This window comes from Xiphophorus hellerii, chromosome 4, assembly GCF_003331165.1.
Source record: "Xiphophorus hellerii strain 12219 chromosome 4, Xiphophorus_hellerii-4.1, whole genome shotgun sequence".
In the NCBI taxonomy this organism is placed as follows: domain Eukaryota; kingdom Metazoa; phylum Chordata; class Actinopteri; order Cyprinodontiformes; family Poeciliidae; genus Xiphophorus; species Xiphophorus hellerii.
The window spans coordinates 25336-46766 of record NC_045675.1 but is presented as its reverse complement, the minus strand read 5'-3'; the positions used below and the strand labels follow the sequence as shown (position 1 = coordinate 46766).

Below are 21431 nucleotides of genomic sequence, written 5' to 3'. Positions count from 1 at the left end.
CGGCGCCCCTCAGTGGACAACACAGGAAGTTCTGTCAGAACGCTCCGGGTTTCAGCTTCACACCAACCGAGCCATCTGGGGTCAAAGGTCAACAACACAATGACTGAAAACCTCAGGAAGAATTTGTGTCAAATGCTCAGAGAATGTTGGGTTCTCATTCCGTCTGAACCAGAACCATCAGAACCGACCCATTTCAGCTTCACTTCTGGATCTAAAAGCTGAGCTGAACTTTTCATCCCGACACCCAGCGGTTCTGACGTTTATTAAAACCAGACCTCTGGTTCTGACTCTGCTCAGAACCAGAGGCCACCCGGCTCCACCAGAACCGGACCACATCACGTCCTGCTGCTGGTTCCTGTCTTTCCATTCATTTTTAACCTTTGACCCAAACTCACTTCACCCTGAACCCAAAACCCAAACCAGCGTTTCCCCTCATGGGGCCCACGCTTTAGGCCCCAGCAGGTGCAGTGGGTCCCCACAATGCATCTAATACATGGTTCACACACACACACACACACACACACACACACACACACACACACACACACACACTCATTATTAAAACCAACCAATATGATCCGTCAGTCACCAGCAACACCTCAGGCTTTTATTTTGACAAGCTGATATCATCGGTGTGTGTTGCTGCATGTCATCATCCTCCCTGGATGAGGAGTGGTTGCTCTGGCAACCAGCCTCCAACAACATCAAAACAACGTCAATCACGAAGGAGGGGCAGCGAGAAGTATGTGACACACACACAAAGACACACACCAAGCAGCGTGGGAAGTTCACAGAGCAACACCAGGGACCCGTCACACACACACACACACACACACACACACACACACACACACACACACACACACACAGCCAGACCGCGGTTTTTAGAGAGTGAATGAGGCGTAACAGCCAACAGGAGGACAGGTTTCCATAATAACTCCGTCCTGCAGACACATCCAGACCAAAATCTCTAGTCGCTTTATTTCAGTTTAAAATCATGGAACACAAAGAGACGCCTGACAGACAGAGAGCAGGGAAAACTGGATCAGTAAAGACAGATGGACAGAGACATCCATCCATCCATCCATCCATCCATCCACCCACTATCTGAACCTGCTTATCCTTGCAGGCTGGTGAGACGGAGTCTTAAAGGTGACCTCTCATGCCGTCCTCATATCCGTCCTCTCTCATGGCCATCCTTCCAGGGCTGCATCTAGGTTGAGGTACTGGAGTACATCCAGACAGACACTGGAGCACATTAGCTTAGCTAGCTAAGATGGATAAAACGAAGCTTATCAGGTGTTTACAGCGATTGATTGGTTCAATAATTAACTGGATAATTGATCAGTAATTATTATTATTGATTTTTTCTGCCAATATATCACCAACACGTTTTCTCTCGCATTGGCATGTTTACAGTCGTCGGTCTATCAGGAGCTGCTGGTTCTGTCTGGCTGGATGTGGACCATGGTCGTCATGGCAATGGCCACACAAACAGCAACAGCTGTGGGACATCCAGGAAGTTCAAGAGCTTCAATTTCCCACTGAGAAACAGAAGTTTATGTTTCAGTTTACAAACATCCTGGTTGTTTTTTTGCTGACTGATGATGGAGCAGATAATCAAACTGATTGATTATTGATAGCTTCTGCCTCACTAGGAGCAGAATGTGACCTCTGACCTCATCATGTTTCCATCAGTTTGAATCTGTTGCTGTCCTCTCACTGTGGCTTCATTAAGGGAATGTGTGTGTGTGTGTGTGTTGACCTCTGACCTGAAGCACTGGGAACTGCCCGGCTTCGTCCTCCTCCTCTTCCTCCTCTGCCTCGCTGCCCCTCCCCTGATGTGGGACAGGCTGGCGTCATGGCGACGGGGTAAACAGACGATAACAAGCGCCTCGGAGCGCGCCTCGGACCAGAGGACAGACGGAGACAGACGCAGGAGGACGTGAGACATCAAGGAGCTCAGGTTTGAACTTTGACCTTCTGGGAAACTCTGTTTTAGTTTTTGAAGGTTTTACCTTGAAAGGATTTCCCGGTAGACCTGCTGGGTTCTGGTCTCCAGAAACCGGGTCGGACCTCAGAACTGCTGCTTAGTCAAGCATCTTACTGCTTGAGACCTGCAATGAAAACTGGATTAAAACTGTGGGTGTGTGTGTGAGAGAGAGAGTGTGTGAGTGTGTGTGGTTGCCATCATACAACGTTATCACTGCAGCAAAACAGCCGGAAGGATTTTATTGATGATTTATTATTTTGAATCCGACCTGCAAGTTGATTTTTATGATCACAAATTTCTGCTGGGTTCTGGTCTAGGTCCAGTTCCACTCTTCTTTCAGGTCTCCAGTAAACCTGGAGGATCTCTGGTCCAGTGCTCTGATGTCCATCTTTACCTTCTTAGCCCAACTGTACAGCTTTGACGTTCTATAACTCATGAATTAGTCTGCAGAGGTCAGAGATCATGAATCTGCATTAATATGATGTCATTTAATGTGGGGAAGGAAGGGTCCATATAGTTCTGGTGAAGTGGTGAAGAGGTCCATTTGGTTCAGAATGCTGCAGAGAGGTTCTGTTCTGGTCAGCGGCTTCGACTCAGGATGTTTTCGTCCTTCAGTCCGGTCGACCCGGTTCTACTGGACCCAGAACTCCACCATCTGCTCCACCTCCAGCTGCTGTGGTTCTGAGTCAAACCAACCTGTTCCCCTCCTGGCCTGTGGGGGCGCTGCACCAAGAACCACTGAGGGAAACGACACAAAAACCTCTGAAGACACTGAGAGCAACTTCCTGTTTCACCAGATGGAAACAAGATGGAGGCGTCAGATTTTAGTGTTGGAGGATTTCCCTGAAGATCCAGAACTGACCGTCGGACGTTCAGCTGTAAGAGGTTCTGGCCCGGGTGAGGACCATGATTCTTCTGTGGTTCTCTGGAGACCTTAGAGACGGTTCTGGTTCTTGAACTGTTTCTAGACTGATGGAGTCTTTGGTTCTGATCTGTTATGGAATGCTTTGTTGATTTCTGAGATCTTCTGCCTACTTCCTGTTGTCAGCCGGGTTCTGTTCCACAGTTTTCACATGTAAATGTTCATAGTGACGGTGCGTTGACTGACCTTTGCTCTTCTTCAGGAGTCGTCTCATCATGGCGGTCAGTTCGGACACGGAGCCGCTCTTCGTGGCCTTCAAGAGGTTCTCCGTCTACGGAGACACGAAGGCGAGCGGCAGGGAGCTGACCGGGAAGGCCTGGGCCAAGCTGTGCAAGGACTGCCGGGTCATCGACGGGAAGAGCGTCACCGGCACCGACGTGGACATCGTCTTCTCCAAAGTGAAGTGAGTTTTTCTGCAGCGGATCCACATCGGGCCAGGGTTTCCTCTCATGGCTCATGAACAAGCAGCAGATTCAGTTTGGCGCTGGATCCATTGGAGGTTCTGGAGTGAATACAGGTTCTGGTGAAGGTCTGAGATGAAGGTTGTTGATGGAATATCTCTGTGTCTTGTAGACAGAGGTCGGCTCGGGTCATCACCTACAAGGAGTTCCAGCAGGCGCTGGAAGAACTGGCTCCCAAGAGGTTCAAAGGTCAAAGTAAAGAGGCGGCGCTGCAGTCCATTCACAAGCTGGTGGAGGGCCAAGAGCCGACTAACGTCGGCGTGACGGTGAGCCTTCGTGGAGACGTTTCCTGTTCAGTTGAATCTCGTTTAGTTTCTGTTTCCAACTGAAGGCTTCTAGAAACGCTGGATCGGGCGAGTTTAGAGCAGAAAGTGTCCGACCCTCGATTAGCTTCTGCTAATCTGACTTTCTGAGAATAAAAGATGTTCAGAGGAAAATCACTGAACTGCTAATGAAACAAAATTTATCACAAAGACTGGAATAAACCTCAAGGCGTCCAGCTGGTTCACTTGCAAGATTTAGAAACCGTCAGACGATGTTCAAACCTAAGCTCCTCCCCCCAGCGCCCCGCAGCCTTAAGGCTTCCTGGATGTAGCAGGTTTGGTCGTACTGTGTGACGTTGAGCCTCATGGTAGGAGCAGCTCTTCACACAAAAACCCTTTTCACTCAAAAACATCCAGGTGAGATCATCTCTCGAGACCCAACATGAGCTCAGAGTAAACAAAGATGGCTGACTAGGAGAAAGCAGTTTGTGTACTATATTTAATGGACAAAAAGATACAAAGACGTCTCCAACGTCCACTGGACTTTCTGCTCCTCCACGTTGTTTTGTCTTTTGTGTTTCTCCTCAGTGTTTCCATCACCTCGCTTTCTGATTGGCTAAATGTCACATTCAACAAGCGGCGTTCTCTCACGCTGCGATATCGGGTCAAGATGATCCCACATGTTGAAACTCTGAACACACGGCAGGAAAATCTCCTCATACTAATTTTAAAACTGATAATCGGAGTGTCTTTGAGATGGTGGAAGGAGGAAATGGGATGATGTGAACCGTGTGAGCCGGGCGTTAAGGCCGCTCTACAGACGTTTTCTATCTACGTTAAACTGGGAGACTCAATAATGTCGGAAGAGACGATGCTTCTTTTCTGATCTGGGGATCGTCAAGCATCTAACCTTTACCCTAACCCTTACCCTAACCAACTGACTGACTTTAGTTGCTGCTTTTTAACCAAACAGTCATTCGCTGTTGGATTGGGTTCTTCATAATCTGTCTTCCAGTTAGAATCATGAGTATTGAAGTGTTTTTGAAATCTTGATTTTTATTTAAATATTTCTGATCAAATTCATCTTCGTCAGGAACTCCTAACTTTTCTGTCGCATTCTGCGGAGCAGACAGGAAGTAGCTGCACTTGTCCCCCGATTTCCTTCCTGTCCTCTCTGTGTCCCTCAGAAAGTGGCGAAGACGGCAACGGTGGACCGTCTGACGGACACGTCCCGCTACACCGGCTCCCACAAGGAGCGCTTCGACGACAGCGGCCGGGGCAAAGGCCGCGAAGGCCGCGAAGACCTGGTGGAGCACACGGGCTACGTGAACGCGTACAAGGACGCCGGAACGTACGACAGCAAGGTGAAGGACGCCGACAAGTGAGGAGACGCCCCCTGCTGGAAACTCAGAGGAAGTCCTCTGGGACTGGACCAAACCCTGCATGGAGGGAGCTGAACAGACCTCCGGTCCACCTGCTGGTGGAACCAGGAATTAATAAACAACATTTAGAGCTTCTAGGTTGTTTCACAATGTCTCCTTCCTGTAATAAACTTCACATCCGATGGAGTTCATGAAAATATGATTTATTAAATCACTGTTAGATTTCTGAGCTGAATAGAAAATGTTGAGTTGGAGAAAAAAATATTTTCAGATGATTTTAACTAACATCATATAAATTAGAAGCTCAAAAATCTAAAAAATTAAATATTCCAAGAGGAAATTATTTATTCTGGTAGAAAAATGTCCAACAGCAACAAACAGTTTGCAGGTGTGTGGCGCCCCCTAGTGGCAGAGAGAAGCTACAACAGGTTAATCCATGTTGCACTAAAGAAGAGATTAAACTCAAACATTTTAATGCTGTCAGATAATTCTATGTTTGCTCATTTTTTGTGAAACATTGTTGGATTTAGAAGAAATAACCAGAGTCTGGGTTCATTCAGACCTTTACTTGATTCTTTATTGAAATAATTGTGTTTGAAAAGTAAAGTAAATGCAACTACTCAAAAAAAGAAAAATCTGTAAATGTTTCAGTAAAAATGCTTCAATAACGCAGGATGTTAAATCTGCTCCATTTCCATCAGTCCAACTAAAACCCAATAATGAAGAAATGAAACAAAATGAAAACCTGAAGCTGCTGAAGGTCCAGAAGCTCTGACTGACGTTCAGGAAACCAGCAGACCACCTTAACAATCCAGACCCCCTTAACCCATACAGACCACCAAAAGCGATCCAGACCACCTTTACCGATGGTGGTCTGGACCTTAAGCGATCCAGACCATCTTAAACGATCCTGACCACCTTAAGCGATCCAGACCGCCTTAACAATCCAGACCACTTTAAACGATCCAGACCACCTTAAGCAATCTAGAGAATTGAAGCTGAACTGAGCAGTGAGGAAACATTAACAGGAAGACCATGATGCACCACAGAAAACAGGAAGTGGTCCAAACTCCACCAGGAAGTGATGACTCAACAGAAAATCGTTTGATGCAACAAAAACTTTATTCTGAAAACTACAGAAACATAACTTCTTCAATATTTGCAGCAGGAAATCAGATTATTCAAGTTCATCAAGTAAAAACCAAAAGAATCTTCCTGAAGACAAGATGACCTCTGACCTTCCTTCAGGTTCCTGTTGGTCCGGCTGACAGACGGCAGACATGAAGCCTTTGGGATGCAGCTGGCCGGTTCTGTTCATGACTCAGTCCAGTCTCTTTTCACAGCTAGATCCCTGGGTGGTCCAGTCTGTCCTGGAACCACGCCGTGTCCAGCGGACGGTCCAGTCTGTCCTGGAACCACGCCGTGTCCAGCGGACGGTCCGGTCTGTCCTGGAACCACGCCGTGTCCGGCGGATGGTCCGGTCTGTCCTGGAACCACGCCGTGTCCAGCGGACGGTCCAGTCTGTCCTGGAACCACGCCGTGTCTGGCGGACATCATCTGGAGCTTCCGGAGACGCCAGTTGCGCTGCAGCACGTCCAGCCACTTGTGCTGCGCTTGTGATTGGCTCGGATCAGCGCCGTGGCGAATATCTCCCCGCAGGCGTCACACTGATACCCGGCGTGAACCCGTTGGTGGCGCCTCAGGGAGACGGCCAGCTTGAAGGCTTCTCCACACTCGCCGCATATGAACGGTTTCAGGTCCGAGTGGATGACCTGGTGGGTCTGGAGAGCCTGCTTGGTGACGAAACGTTTGTCACACTGGTGACACCAGAAGGGTTTCTCTCCGGTGTGGTGGATCCGGTGCTGTTTCACCTCAGACAATGTTTTAAATCCCTTCCCACACACATCACACCGATACGGTTTCTCACCCGTGTGTGTGCGTCTGTGGACCGTCAAGGCGCTGGACTCAGCGAAACACTTCCCACACTCATCACACTTGTAGGGTTTCTCCCCCGTGTGCAGCCGCTGGTGTTTCTTCAGACTGCTGGACACGGAGAAGGACGCTCCGCACTCCACACAGCCGTACGGTTTCTCTCCGGTGTGAATCCGCTGATGGAGCTTCAGGGAGTTCAACACCTTGAAGGAGGCGCCGCAGTCGCTGCAGATGTGTGGTCTCTCCTCACTGTGGACGATCTGGTGGGCCTTCAGCCTCTCAGCTGACTGGAAGGTTTTACTACACAGCAGACAGCGGTGACCCTTTGACCTCGCTTTCCCTTTACGTTTCTGCTGAACACAAATAAACAACATTTGAATGCGTTAGAATCTACATGGAGAAGAAAACAAGTCGTATCTGGACCGATATTTAACCCCAAAAACAAAGAGGAAGCCCGAATGAGAGCGGCTCCCTTCTAGACCAGACGCTGATCATCTTATTTCAAATCTTATTTATTAAACTCTACTTTCATTATCAAAATCAAAAATCTAAACCAGCGGTGGTTTTACAGACAGAATACATTTTCAAAGATCACATTAACAGATTAATGGAGGAAACATTTCTCTGCTGATTCTTCATCATCAAGACGTTTGGAGAGTTGATGGACCAGCAGATCTACACATCCAGATTGGTCGTCATCTCCAGTTAAGTTCTGGATGTTTTGGCTCTACTTCCTGCTTTCTTCACCTTGGACTCGTTTTCTTCCCACTTCAGATTCTTGCTGTTCATCTCTAAAGGTTTTTTCTTTGGTTGTCCAGATGGTCTCTACTTGCTGCCAATCTGGTTAGGGAGGAGTCGACATCATCAAGCTGTCAGAAACGGTTCGTTTTCCAGCAGCAGCTTCAGATCGACTGCAGGGGAAAGATGGAGGTTCAGGTCCCGGAGAGCCACAGACCTTCTGCTGGCAAATGATCCAACATGGAGGCAACAGCAGCTCAGATCCTGGAGGCCAAGCGACAGAACCACTGGATCCTCCTCACCTTTTTCTTCTCATTCTGAGGATGTTGGAAGTTTAGTGAACCACAGAATCTGGCCAAAGTTCCCAGTCCATTAAAATCCAAACAGAACTGTCCTTCCTCTCTTCTTTGCTTCACAATCCACTAATGAATCAGGAATGTTGATAATAACATAGAAATGGGATTTGAAGACATTAATTTAGAGTAATTAATTACATCGATTTTAATGAGTTGCATATTGTAACCCAGTTAATTGCAATATTTATATACACTTTTTTTTTTTTACAAGAAACAGTCCCAAGGGGGAACCTTTGTATTCCTGTGTTTCTGGTACAGTCGTAAATCTGACGCACAGCTACGTCGCTAACAGTAGCGATGGAAGCGGCTTTTCTCGGTTAATTTCTGCTTCTAAATGATTTGACCAAACCCAGAAAATGTTCACAGCAGGACAGCCAAATAAAATAAAAAATATTTATTTTTAGCTTTATGAATCTATTTATTCATTTGCCTTTACAGTCATGTCTTGACTGACCTGAAGAATATTTTAAAAATAAATATGTTATTGCGCTCATTTGTCCATTTATTCAATAATTTAGCAGCATAAATGGTTTTATCAAAAATGTTGCTTATTTGGTCAATTAATGGTTTTCAATTACAAAGCAATAATCCAACCCCGAAATTAACCGGAAATATTCAAACCACTAATTCAATCTGTTCACGAGGAAAACCAGCAGCTGGAGTCGGATTATTCACTGCTGGTGGATCAGAACTCGGGCCCGGTTCGGCTCGATTAGACAGGTTCAGGTCCAGTTCGGTAAAGTTAGAGACCGACCGGTCTTGTGCGCAATTCTGTTCCCCTGTGAAAATCTGCCCCCTTGTGTCGGGAGCGCGCATTGCAGCCGGAGAGGCGGATCTGACCATTTTCACGGCGCTTCTGATCGATTTCTCGGTAAAAACAACTCAGTTAATCATGTCAAGCTTGTAACATTTAGTTTAATCGGCAGCTGTTGTTTACAAAATTGTAAAAATAATTAAATAAACGAGGTTTTTTTACGCTGTTTTGTGTTATTTTAAACGCCAAGAGAATCGGTCTTTTTCCAACTTTTGTCACTTCCGCCTGACAGAAATAAAAGTCAGTCACCAAAACACAGTTTTTCAACACGTAGTGTGTTTTTATAATTTTTCATTGCTGATATAAGAGGATGGCTGGAAGCATGGCACAAAAATTAAGACTTCCTGAAAAGACGAGAGCGTGGACTTTCTGGTAAATCCCCTTCTAATGTAAAATATGACAGATTACTGTAGTAAGGACATTTCTAGTTTACTACAGGCTATCACACATAACAATATTTGAGAATTTGGCAACAGTTGCTCTTTATTCCCAAAAGTTATGGGGGGAGGAGAGTAGAGAATGGATATTTCAGCTGCCTGAAATAATCTGTTCCCCTCCATAACATGGGAACAAATTAATTCACCAACAATCTTTATATATTTTTTAGCTGTTTTAGCTGCCTGATATAATCCGTTCCTCCTCTATAACATGGGGAAAAAATAAGCAAATCCTGTGAATTTTGAAACTGTTGGTCGTTATTTGTCTATATATCGTTTGAAGCAATTAATTATTTGATATTTTGAAATCTAAGATGGTTATAATAAATATGACTGTTGATTTGATGATCTTTATGTAATGTATGTTCTGTTTATCTTCCAAGTTACAAATATTTTGCAGATATTACATCTAACAATGCACCTTACGATATAAACACATACGGTGATTTCTAGAAAGTCAAAAATCACCTGATGCTGTTCCTCCAATCAATTATGCAAATGTGCAGGTGTTGGGCAGATTGTTTATCACGTTTTGCTTTAAGTTAAGCCAACTATTACATTAACTCGACACTTTTCATAAATATAGACGGTGTGGAATATGAAACGCTCTTTAACTATAGAGTTAAAGGCGAATATCCACCGCAGTCAACGAAGCAAAGAAAATGTCATTGGAAGCAAAGAAAATGTCAATGGAAGGAAAGAAAATGTCATTGGAAGGAAAGAAAATGTCAATGGAAGGAGAGAAAATGTCAATGGAAGGAAAGAAAATGTCAATGGAAGGAAAGAAAATGTCAATGGAAGGAAAGAAAATGTCAATGGAAGGAGAGAAAATGTCAATGGAAGGAAAGAAAATGTCAATGGAAGGAAAGAAAATGTCATTGGAAGGAAAGAAAATGTCAATGGAAGGAAAGAAAATGTCAATGGAAGGAGAGAAAATGTCAATGGAAGGAAAGAAAATGTCAATGGAAGGAAAGAAAATGTCAATGGAAGGAAAGAAAATGTCAATGGAAGGAGAGAAAATGTCAATGGAAGGAAAGAAAATGTCAATGGAAGGAAAGAAAATGTCAATGGAAGGAAAGAAAATGTCAATGGAAGGAGAGAAAATGTCAATGGAAGGAAAGAAAATGTCAATGGAAGGAAAGAAAATGTCAATGGAAGGAAAGAAAATGTCATTGGAAGGAGAGAAAATGTCAATGGAAGGAAAGAAAATGTCAATGGAAGGAAAGAAAATGTCATTGGAAGGAAAGAAAATGTCAATGGAAGGAAAGAAAATGTCAATGGAAGGAAAGAAAATGTCAATGGAAGGAAAGAAAATGTCAATGGAAGGAAAGAAAATGTCAATGGAAGGAAAGAAAATGTCAATGGAAAGAGAGAAAATGTCAATGGAAGGAAAGAAAATGTCAATGGAAAGAGAGAAAATGTCAATGGAAGGAAAGAAAATGTCAATGGAAGGAAAGAAAATGTCAATGGAAGGAAAGAAAATGTCAATGGAAGGAAAGAAAATGTCAATGGAAGGAAAGAAAATGTCAATGGAAGGAAAGAAAATGTCAATGGAAGGAAAGAAAATGTCAATGGAAGGAAAGAAAATGTCAATGGAAGGAAAGAAAATGTCATTGGAAGGAAAGAAAATGTCAATGGAAGGAAAGAAAATGTCAATGGAAGGAAAGAAAATGTCATTGGAAGGAAAGAAAATGTCATTGGAAGGAAAGAAAATGTCAATGGAAGGAAAGAAAATGTCAATGGAAAGAGAGAAAATGTCAATGGAAGGAAAGAAAATGTCAATGGAAAGAGAGAAAATGTCAATGGAAGGAAAGAAAATGTCAATGGAAGGAAAGAAAATGTCAATGGAAGGAAAGAAAATGTCAATGGAAGGAAAGAAAATGTCAATGGAAGGAAAGAAAATGTCAATGGAAAGAGAGAAAATGTCAATGGAAGGAAAGAAAATGTCATTGGAAGGAAAGCCTCGTCGTACAAGATTGAAGGTAATTATCTTTATCTTCCAGAGTGATGCATTTCTACTTTAATATGTAGCAAATAGTGGAATGCATAAGTTATCTAAAAACAGTTAGATAACATTGAATGTTTTTTTGTTATTGATTTACTGCTGCATTTAATTTCCATTAATATGTGTGCACACAGGAACGTTACTCCACGTTATAACGCAGGAATAACGCACAGTGTTCTTGACTGCAGCTGTTATTCATGTGAATTACACTTTTATTCCAGTTCTACTTCTGAGTTGTGTTGCAGAAAGATTCCCGTACTTCTACATTCATCAATAAAAGAAACTAAATCTAGCAAAGTGGACAATTGTGAATAAAAACCATTACGTCAACAAATTCACAGACATTACTCCTTCAAATGAGCACTGTTTAATTTTTTCTCCAAAAGTAAACTTTTTAACTAAATATGCATTCTTCCTGTTCTGTTTATTGCATGCTTCTTGTTTCAACTTCTATGTATAACTCAGGTAGTAGTATACATTTGCATATTTGTAGAAATATAAATGTATTTTAATAATAGAATTTCATGCTTCAGTCGTATTTTTATTGGTGTCCTTTATCTTTTCCAAGGAAATGACCTCTTCTACATTAAACACAAAGGCAGTTTGTCCTCAACAAAGTCAAAGTTGTTAAAGGTGCTGAGGAAGCTGAAAGAATATTTGTTGACTTCCTGCCAGGTGCACAAATAAAAACTACAGATGCATCTCAAGGAGATTTTATTGGCCAGGAATGTCTGTGGACATCAAGAAATGGGTACGTTACATAAGCAGTGGACTAAATAAAGAATTTTCTTTCGTAATAAAAATACAAGATTTAAATTTTAGGAAAATAAATGTGTAAGCCTTATTTGTTTTACCAATATGAAACTATAATTGTCCAATAATGTCAACTTTGCACGTGTTAAATTCTTGTTGGTTTTTGTGTTTCACTCACTTCCCAGGTGTCAGTGCTCATCCTGTCAGGCCGGTGCCCATCAGTGTACATCCCATAAATAAAAAGAAACAGTTTTTATTAGTGAGACTACATGCTAGTGCAGCAGTGCAGTGGTTGGTTGTCCTGCTTTGTCCATGTTCTCACAAAGGGCCTACATTTTGAACAAGTTGATGTATAAAATTAAGGAATGTATTTTTATTATACTAAATAATTTACAATATACTGAGAACATATTATTTTAGCTTGACAAAATACTGCTTATGAAGCTGCTACCCCCGCGACACGACCCCGGATAAAGCGGAGGAAAATGAATGGATGGATGGATATACTGCTTTCAAAGACTTTCCTGTTCTATTTTAAAAAAAATTTATTTACTAATCTATTAAGTCTTTCATTTAAGGTTACCCATCCCTTTGTATTAATTGGGATGGACCTCATTGGAAAACTGGCCGAAACAAAATCTGGACACAAGTATATTTGTGTCATGATTGACTATTTGACGAAGTGGCCACAGGCACATCCACTAAACACTAAACCAGCAGCTGAAGTTGCAGAATGCATAAAGTTTGTGCATCAGTTTGAAGCCCCAAAAGGATTTTGACAGACCAAAGACGAGAATTTGTAAATTCTGTAAGTATTTATTTTGAATCTCTTAGAGAAATGTAACACAATGAATGTCGTCCTTCACACTATTTTGTTCGATATGTTGTTTAAATATGCAGTCTATTTTGTCAGAGCTATTTGTTCATAACCAAGAAATGTGCAAAATTCTCAATATCAAACGAAGTCTGTGTTCCCCAACCAATGGGTTGGTTGAAAAAATGAATGGGACCATTCAAAGGTGAGTACTATCTCTAATCTATACATTTTCAAAGAAAAGTCACAAAACAAGACATGTATTTGCTAAACTACTTACAAAATAAGGCTAATTGTAAGAAATCAGGTGTTATGTGTGACATCTTACACTTTTCATGTATTTCAGAGCTCTGAGTAAGGTTGAGGATGGCCATCCACACACCTGGGATGAGTATTTGGATGCTGTGATGTTTGGGATGCGCACCAAAAAACAAATAACCACACAGTATTCCCCATACTTCCTCATGTTCGGAAGAGAGGCACGCTATCCCTCGGAAGTCCCTGAACATTACATGGTCAATCTTTCCATTTCATGGTATTGTATTTAAGTAAAAAATTCTATTTTTCAGTTACCACTTGAGTTTCTTCAAAAACATTTTGTTTTCTTGAGTAGTCAAGAAGACTTTGCATCTGAATTAAATTTCAGTGAGGTCACGAATTTATGTAAAGCATCTACTTTAAGTGCATCATTCACAAAGGACTTTATTCTGAAAAGGGTTTCAGAATTTTTTCTATAAATGTGAAAATTGCGTAAACCATTTCAAGAGACATTGTCAGTATACTCTTTTCCAGAATATATTGTGATATCTCACTGTAGCATGCCATAAATATGATGAGTGTATGCTTTCTAAATGACAGATTTGAACTGACACATGAAATATTAATTTTGTGTTGAAAGATTGACGGTGCTGTGGAGGACATCGTTGGAGTGGAGGAGTTGGCAGAGGACCTCAAAATACAGGAAAGCCTGAGGAGTAGGCCTGTCACGATAGCAAATCAACGATTAATTGTCTCAAAAATTATTGCGATAAACGATAATATTGTTTGAAGACCTTTTAACACTGATTTAATGGAAATGACGTAATAATGCATGCGATTTCTTGCCAAAGTTAGATACACTTTATTTTCAAAAGAACACTTAACACTGAAACTGATAAACAAAATAAAACCAAAAACAAAAATAAAATGGATTCTCAGTCTCCATTAACAAAAAACTCACTTGAAAAAAAAACTAAACAACATAAAGTAAAAGTGGAAATAAATACTGCATTCAACCAAAAGACTGCAGATTATGAAGTCTGTATATTATGTTGCCCTTCAGTAATAATTAGCTTTAAATAGAGAAGATGGGCACATCGACTACCTGATGCAATAGTTCACACTACATGATTTTTTGCTCCTATTTTTCCAATTAAGACAATCTTAAAACGTTGGTCTTTCTAAGATTGTGTGGTGTGTTACGGTAGATCGTCTTGCTGCTCCGATCCAAATCAGGGGTTTTCCCCGACTGGGATCTTAACGCAGCCTGTTGAATGTGACAGGCAGCCAATCAGAAAGCAAGGATTCTCCTCTGAGGGGAAATTACGGAGGGGAATCCCAAACAGCTGAAACGGTGCAACCCGAAGTCCAGCGGACATTGGAGATGATATGTGGAAACAACATTAATGTTTATTCAACATGCAAAGAATATAGAAATGACAAGAGGAGGAGTTGGAGCTAAATTGCTACCGCAGTTGATAAACCCGGTAACTTTTCAGCTGTTCTTCGTTAACGTGACGTAAATAGGTTCTAATGATTTTCATTCAGTCAGGACTTTACGCTGACACTAGCCACATGCATTGCAGGTAGATTGTAGTAAAGCATTGATTAATGCCTGGTTTTAAAATTAGTTCACTGAACTTGTAGCCATTATTTTGTGCCCATTGTTGGACACCAAACGGCCGGACCGAACCCGATCGAACCGTTATACCTAGGATTTCTGTCGGCTAATGTGTGGCCTGTCAGGTTTTGAAAATGGGCCGAAAATCGGCTGGCAGCTGTAAGATCGTGTAGTGTGCGCTGGGCTTTACACTAAGGAAATGAGGAAGGGAGGAGTCAGTGGAGAGCACCGGAGTTTAGTCTTTTTTCATTTAGTGTCATCAACAGAAAGAGAAAAAGGCTGAAGAAACGATAATGCCGATAATTAAAATGACATCGATAGTTTTAATTTATCGTACCATTAATTGATTTACCGTTTATCGCGACAGGCCTACTGAGGAGCATCGTCAGCGACAGTGTTTCCAAAAACAGGAGAAAGCAAAGGGCAGAGCACAACACTTTGGCACTGTGTTTAAACCTGGTGACCGAGTGCGGAGGCAGAACATACGCAGTCAGCACAGAAAAGGTGGGAAATTGGATGCTGGTTTTCTCGGACCCTATACAGTCATCAGTATCCAAGGCAAAAATGCAGATATTCAAGATGATAATGGTGTGATATTCCGGAAGATAAACACTGACCATCTGAAAATCTGCATTAGAGAGAGTCCCCGACTGCCACATTGTTTAAAAAATCAAGGAAGCAAAATAAATTTTGCTCAACCCCTGGCTGATGCAGCATCTGCTACCCAGAGAAAATCTCTAGCAGAGAAATGTAAATTTTATTTTAAATTCTCATAAATATATATCAAAGCACATAAATTTCACTTTGTATTATCATACACATGTGTTTCACAAAAACTGTCTGTCTTTGTACTGATATACTTTCGTCTTGTTTTAATGAAAGGAATAATTTCAGTCAGTGCAACAAACTGCTTGCTTTATTATTAATTCCTATGTAGAAAATAGCTGTATGAATCGTGAAGTTAATACTTTCTCAGACTCCAATCATATGATTTGCATTATATGGATAACATATCAAATGTTTTGTAAAATGAAATGAAATAGGTGTCATTGACAATGAAACTAATCTTTAACTTTTGTTTTCCACTCATCATCATCAGATGTGAATGATGCTTTTACTGGAAGAAACGTCTTTGTCCTTCTGTCAAAAGTGAAAGCATATACGCTGTTTTACTTTGACATGAATAAAATTGGTCCTGACATGGAACTGGAGAGTCAGGTCGGTACAATGACTACATTGTTTTCAATTATCACAGCTGTTACAGTATTTAACTCATCTTTTTTCTTGTAATATATTTGCAGTCTATTAATGCATTTCTGGCTGTCATGGTGAAGGAATACAACAGCCAGAACAAGACAGGCTGAGTTCATAGATTCATTTGCAATGACAGCAATGTGGCAGGAAAAAGTCCTAGATTAAAGAAGGTAGATGTTACACATTCCACTGTGCTTCTGTTACTCTTCCATGTGTTATTAGTATTTTTGAATCGATGAAAAGGAAATGTTTTGATTTTTATATGTTTTTACAGATTTTTCTGTATCACCTATACAAAAATATAATCTCAGTGCCATGTGTGTGTTACTAAACATGTTTTGTTCTTGATATGAAAAAATCTATGTTTCTTTTTATTATTCACAGATGAACCCAATGAATTATGAAATAATTCTGGGAATCAACAATCAACACCACCACTGGACTTTAGTGGTAATGAATGTTTTTAAACTCTAAAAACTATATCTTACTTATCACACAGACAAAAACCACATGTAAACTGTGGAATGGCCACTTTCTAGGTGATCTACCCACAAGAGAAAAAGTCTTTGTCCTTGAATCCACTGGGGGAATCAAAACAAAACATCCAGAAATGTTTGCAAATCACAAGGTATGGTTAAAAATTTAAGTTTAACTCAAGTATGAAAATCAAATAAAGTTGTTCTTATTAATATATCTATATTTACAGGGCATTTATGAGGAAGAAGGGGTGCAATGTCTCACGTTGGACATGTGACCCAGTCAAGCATCCAAAACAAGATAGTTCATCATGTGGTGTATTTTCACTGAAGCTGCAGACATATTGTCACACAGTGTATGACTTTAGGATTTTGATATACACTGCTCAAAAAAATAAAGGGAACACTTAAACAACACAATATAACTCCAAGTAAATCAAACTTCTGTGAAATCAAACTGTCCACTTAGGAAGCAACACTGATTGACAATCAATTTCACCTGCTGTTGTGCAAATGGAATAGACAACAGGTGGAAATTATTGGCAATTAGCAAGACACACTCAATAAAGGAGTGGTTCTGCAGTTGGGACCACAGACCACTTCTCAGTACCTATGCTGTCTGGCTGATGTTTTGGTCAGTTTTGAATGTTGGTGGTGCTTTCACACTCGTGGTAGCATGAGACGGACTCCACAACCCACACAAGTGGCTCAGGTAGTGCAGCTCATCCAGGATGGCACATCAATGCGAGCTGTGGCAAGAAGGTTTGCTGTGTCTGTCAGCGTAGTGTCCAGAGGCTGGAGGCGCTACCAGGAGACAGGCCAGTACACCAGGAGACGTGGAGGAGGCCGTAGGAGGGCAACAACCCAGCAGCAGGACCGCTACCTCCGCCTTTGTGCAAGAAGGAACAGGAGGAGCACTGCCAGAGCCCTGCAAAATGACCTCCAGCAGGCCACAAATGTGCATGTGTCTGCACAAACGGTTAGAAACCGACTCCATGAGGATGGTATGAGGGCCCGACGTCCACAGATGGGGGTTGTGCTCACAGCCCAACACCGTGCAGGACGCTTGGCATTTGCCAGAGAACACCAGGATTGGCAAATTCGCCACTGGCGCCTTGTGCTCTTCACAGATGAAAGCAGGTTCACACTGAGCACATGTGACAGACGTGACAGAGTCTGGAGACGCCGTGGAGAGCGGTCTGCTGCCTGCAACATCCTTCAGCATGACCGGTTTGGCAGTGGGTCAGTAATGGTGTGGGGTGGCATTTCTTTGGAGGGCCGCACAGCCCTCCATGTGCTCACCAGAGGTAGCCTGACTGCCATTAGGTACCGAGATGAGATCCTCAGACCCCTTGTGAGACCATATGCTGGTGCGGTTGGCCCTGGGTTCCTCCTAATGCAGGACAATGCTAGACCTCATGTGGCTGGAGTGTGTCAGCAGTTCCTGCAAGATGAAGGCATTGAAGCTATGGACTGGCCAGCCCGTTCCCCAGACCTGAATCCGATTGAGCACATCTGGGACATCATGTCTCGCTCCATCCACCAACGTCACGTTGCACCACAGACTGTCCAGGAGTTGGCGGATGCTTTAGTCCAGGTCTGGGAGGAGATCCCTCAGGAGACCATCCGCCACCTCATCAGGAGCATGCCCAGGCGTTGTAGGGAGGTCATACAGGCACGTGGAGGCCACACACAATACTGAGCCTCATTTTGACTTGTTTTAAGGACATTACATTAAAGTTGGATCAGCGTGTAGTGTTATTTCACTTTAATTTTGTGTGTGGCTCCAAATCCAGGCCTCCATTGGTTAATAAATTTGATTTCCATTGATGATTTTTGTGTGATTTTGTTGTCAGCACATTCAACTTTGTACAGAACAAAGTATTCAATGAGAATATTTCTTTCATTCAGATCTAGGATGTGTTATTTGAGTGTTCCCTTTATTTTTTTGAGCAGTGTATATTTTGAGACATGTACAGTGAATTACTTTCTTTGTTACTTAAATTTAAAGACATTAAATGAAGCTGTTCATTTCAGTTTGCAGAAAAATCCTATCAAAAGAGGTTGTGGATTTTCCTGTTTCCAGAGAGGCGGACTACACCATGAGACTTATCCTTAACATTAATATTCTTATTTTCAGTGTTTATGACAATTGTTATCATGATTACTATTATTTGTATGTTTGGCTAAAACATCTGTACTTAGCCAAACTTAATACATTAACATGGACTCTGAAAACATTTATTTAAGGAAATTGTTTGTCTACAAATTAATAAGTACAATCATTTCATTTTCTATATTTTTTTCATAAATGACTGTGTTGGTGCTTAGCACATCCTGTGCAACAGTTTCATACACACCCACATATATACGGTCAAGATTGTATGTGTGTGTGTGTGTTTTTATACTTTTGTTGTTAACAGAGGACCTAAAAGACTTGTGTCACTTCTGTGGAGAGATGGAAAGTGACACGGATGTGAACTGGGTAGGAAAGTTTTTAAAATTATTCAAAGACTTAGTGTTAGTAAACTAAATGAAGAGGACAAGTTTTATCTAATCTTATCTTGCGTAAACAAGCTATGATATGATCCTCCAGCAGTTGGAATATAAGGGAATCTAAAATGATTGATTGTATATTGTAATTGTAAAGACATATTTTTCTAAAAAAACCTGATATTTTTGGTTTCTTTCCTAGATCCAGTGTGACGCGTCTGAGGTGGTTCCATCATGCATGTGTGGGAAGCCCACCAACTGGAACAACTTATCACTGCTTTGCCTGTTTGCCTTAGTATAGAATAGAATAGAATAGAATTCAACTTTATTGTCATTGCACTGTCACAAGTACAAGCAACGAGATGTAGTTTGCATCTATCCAGAAGTGCTCTACGAGATATAGATATTTATTTACAGATGTACAAGACTATGTATGTATGGACTATAAGGGGTTATAGCAAGAGATATAGATATTGTGTATAAATATAAATATGGGAGCTATATGCACAGATTATACAGATTATACAGAATATACAAGAATGTTAGGGAATGGATTATAGATAAATAATGGCAGATAAAATGTACAGGTTGTATGTGTGTGTGAAGAAAACAGTCCATGATGTGTGTGTGTGTGTGTGTGTGTGTGAGGATAGTCCATGTGTTATTGTTGTATGAGAGGATAGGGGAGTACAGTTTGCCTTTGTTCCTGAGTTTGCTGTGGTGTGCTTGTTTATGTATGTTGTTTAATGGTTAATAAATTACATTTTGAAAACTGTTTGATATTTATATTTACAAGACTTTGATATAAGGCAGCTATGGAAAAAAGTTTAAATCCCAAGGCCCCTCATCTTTGAGAAATAAAGAGCAAATGTTTCCAAAGCAAAGTTAAACACTTTCTTGTAAATTAATTTGTTCCTGTGTTTTGGAGGGGAACGGATTATTTCAGGTGGCTAAAATATATGGTTCCCCCTCATAACTTTGTCAAATAAAGAGCAAATGCTACCAAACTTGCATGATTTATTGTTGATGATGAAAGGAATAAACAGAGTTAAAGATTGTTGGTGAATTAATTTGTTCCCATGTTATTGAGGGGGAACGGTTTATTTCAGGCAGCTGAAATATCCATTCTCTACTCTCCTCCCCCCATAACTTTTGGGAATAAAGAGCAACTGTTGCCAAATTCTCAAATATTGTTATGTGTGATAGCCTGTAGTAAACTAGAAATGTCCTTACTACAGTAATCTGTCATATTTTACATTAGAACGGGATTTACCAGAAAGTCTACACTCTCGTCTTTTCAGGAAGTCTTAATTTTTGTGCCATGCTTCCAGCCATCCTCTTATATCAGCAATGAAAAATTATAAATACACACTACGTGTTGAAAAACTGTGTTTTGGTGACTGACTTTTATTTCTGTCAGGCGGAAGTGACAAAAGTTGGAAAAAGACCGATTCTCTTGGCGTTTAAAATAACACAAAACAGCGTAAAAAAACCTCGTTTATTTAATTATTTTTACAATTTTGTAAACAACAGCTGCCGATTAAACTAAATGTTACAAGCTTCACATGATTAACTGAGTTGTTTTTACCGAGAAATCGATCAGAAGCGCCGTGAAAATGGTCAGATCCGCCTCTCCGGCTGCAATGCGCGCTCCCGACACAAGGGGGCAGATTTTCACAGGGGAACACAAGAGCCGGTTTTTAGTAGCAGTCCAGAATCACTGACCTTCTTCCACCTAAAAGGAGAGCAGGAGAGCTGGTCCTGGTCCTGGTCCTGGTCACGGTTCTGGTCCTGGTCCTGGTCACGGTTCTGGTCCTGGTCCTGGTCGTGGTCACGGTTCTGGTCCTGGTCCTTGTCCTGGTCACGGTTCTGGTCCTGGTCCTGGTCCTGGTTCTGGTCGCGGTTCTGGTCCCGACTCTCCATCGCAGCCCCAAATTGCTCCAGATTCTGGTTCTGTATCGCTCACACCACCGGACCGGAGTCACTGATTTCTGAACGCACGAGGTTCAGGGAGCATGCGCAGTAACTTCTTCTTCCTCTTTTTTATGGCGGTTGGCAAACAACATCATGTGCATTAGCGCCACCTTCCAGACTGGAGTATGGATCAGATGCGTTTACTACCATAATCTCCCCAAAACACCCGTTGTTTTTTAAAAACTAAAAATAATATTAAAATCACCAAATGATATCTCAAACAATTCCCTTATATCTAGTTTACTTGCATTCCTATCTAAATTTTTAATTAACACCACTTTTATGAACATTATTACATTTTAACGTATATGTTGTACTGTTTCTATTTGTTCACAATATTTAATCCTGTATGTCCAAATCTGGATATAATATCATCTTCTACTTTTTTTTTTTTTTTAATTCTATGACATTTTCTAAATTCCCAACTTTTTAAATACTATAATGAAACCTAGCATTACCTCCTCTATCCCATTGTTCTTGCAATT

General features: G+C 41.4%; 2 protein-coding genes and 2 long non-coding RNA genes across 6 annotated transcripts; 3 read left to right on the top strand and 1 right to left on the bottom strand.

Moving 5' to 3' along the window:
* The first annotated feature begins 1837 nt into the window (after positions 1 to 1837).
* LOC116718533 (tubulin polymerization-promoting protein family member 3-like) lies at positions 1838 to 5207 on the top strand. The gene is made up of 4 exons (XM_032560557.1): positions 1838 to 1966; positions 3118 to 3318; positions 3489 to 3642; positions 4827 to 5207. The coding sequence occupies exons 2-4, from the start codon at positions 3131 to 3133 to the stop codon at positions 5022 to 5024; spliced, it is 540 nt and encodes a 179-aa protein (XP_032416448.1). The 5' UTR covers positions 1838 to 1966; positions 3118 to 3130; the 3' UTR covers positions 5025 to 5207.
* A 914-nt stretch (positions 5208 to 6121) lies between these two features.
* Positions 6122 to 20996, bottom strand: LOC116718532 (gastrula zinc finger protein XlCGF7.1-like). 3 transcript variants are annotated; one of them, XM_032560555.1, is made up of 3 exons: positions 20698 to 20996; positions 6567 to 7306; positions 6122 to 6410 (listed from the first exon to the last, which is right to left on the bottom strand). In XM_032560555.1, exons 1-2 carry the CDS (start codon positions 20893 to 20895, stop codon positions 6575 to 6577), a joined length of 930 nt encoding a protein of 309 aa, XP_032416446.1. In that variant the 5' UTR covers positions 20896 to 20996; the 3' UTR covers positions 6122 to 6410; positions 6567 to 6574. The 3 variants fall into 3 exon arrangements, with proteins under 3 accessions (XP_032416446.1, XP_032416445.1, XP_032416447.1); XM_032560554.1 differs by having other exon boundaries at positions 6122 to 7306; XM_032560556.1 differs by having other exon boundaries at positions 6122 to 7303.
* Positions 12857 to 13829, top strand: LOC116718535 (uncharacterized). The gene is made up of 3 exons (XR_004338945.1): positions 12857 to 13075; positions 13217 to 13385; positions 13769 to 13829. It is a non-coding gene; the product is annotated as an uncharacterized LOC116718535 (long non-coding RNA).
* LOC116718534 (uncharacterized) lies at positions 18974 to 19747 on the top strand. The gene is made up of 2 exons (XR_004338944.1): positions 18974 to 19267; positions 19666 to 19747. It is a non-coding gene; the product is annotated as an uncharacterized LOC116718534 (long non-coding RNA).
* Positions 20997 to 21431: the final 435 nt, after the last annotated feature.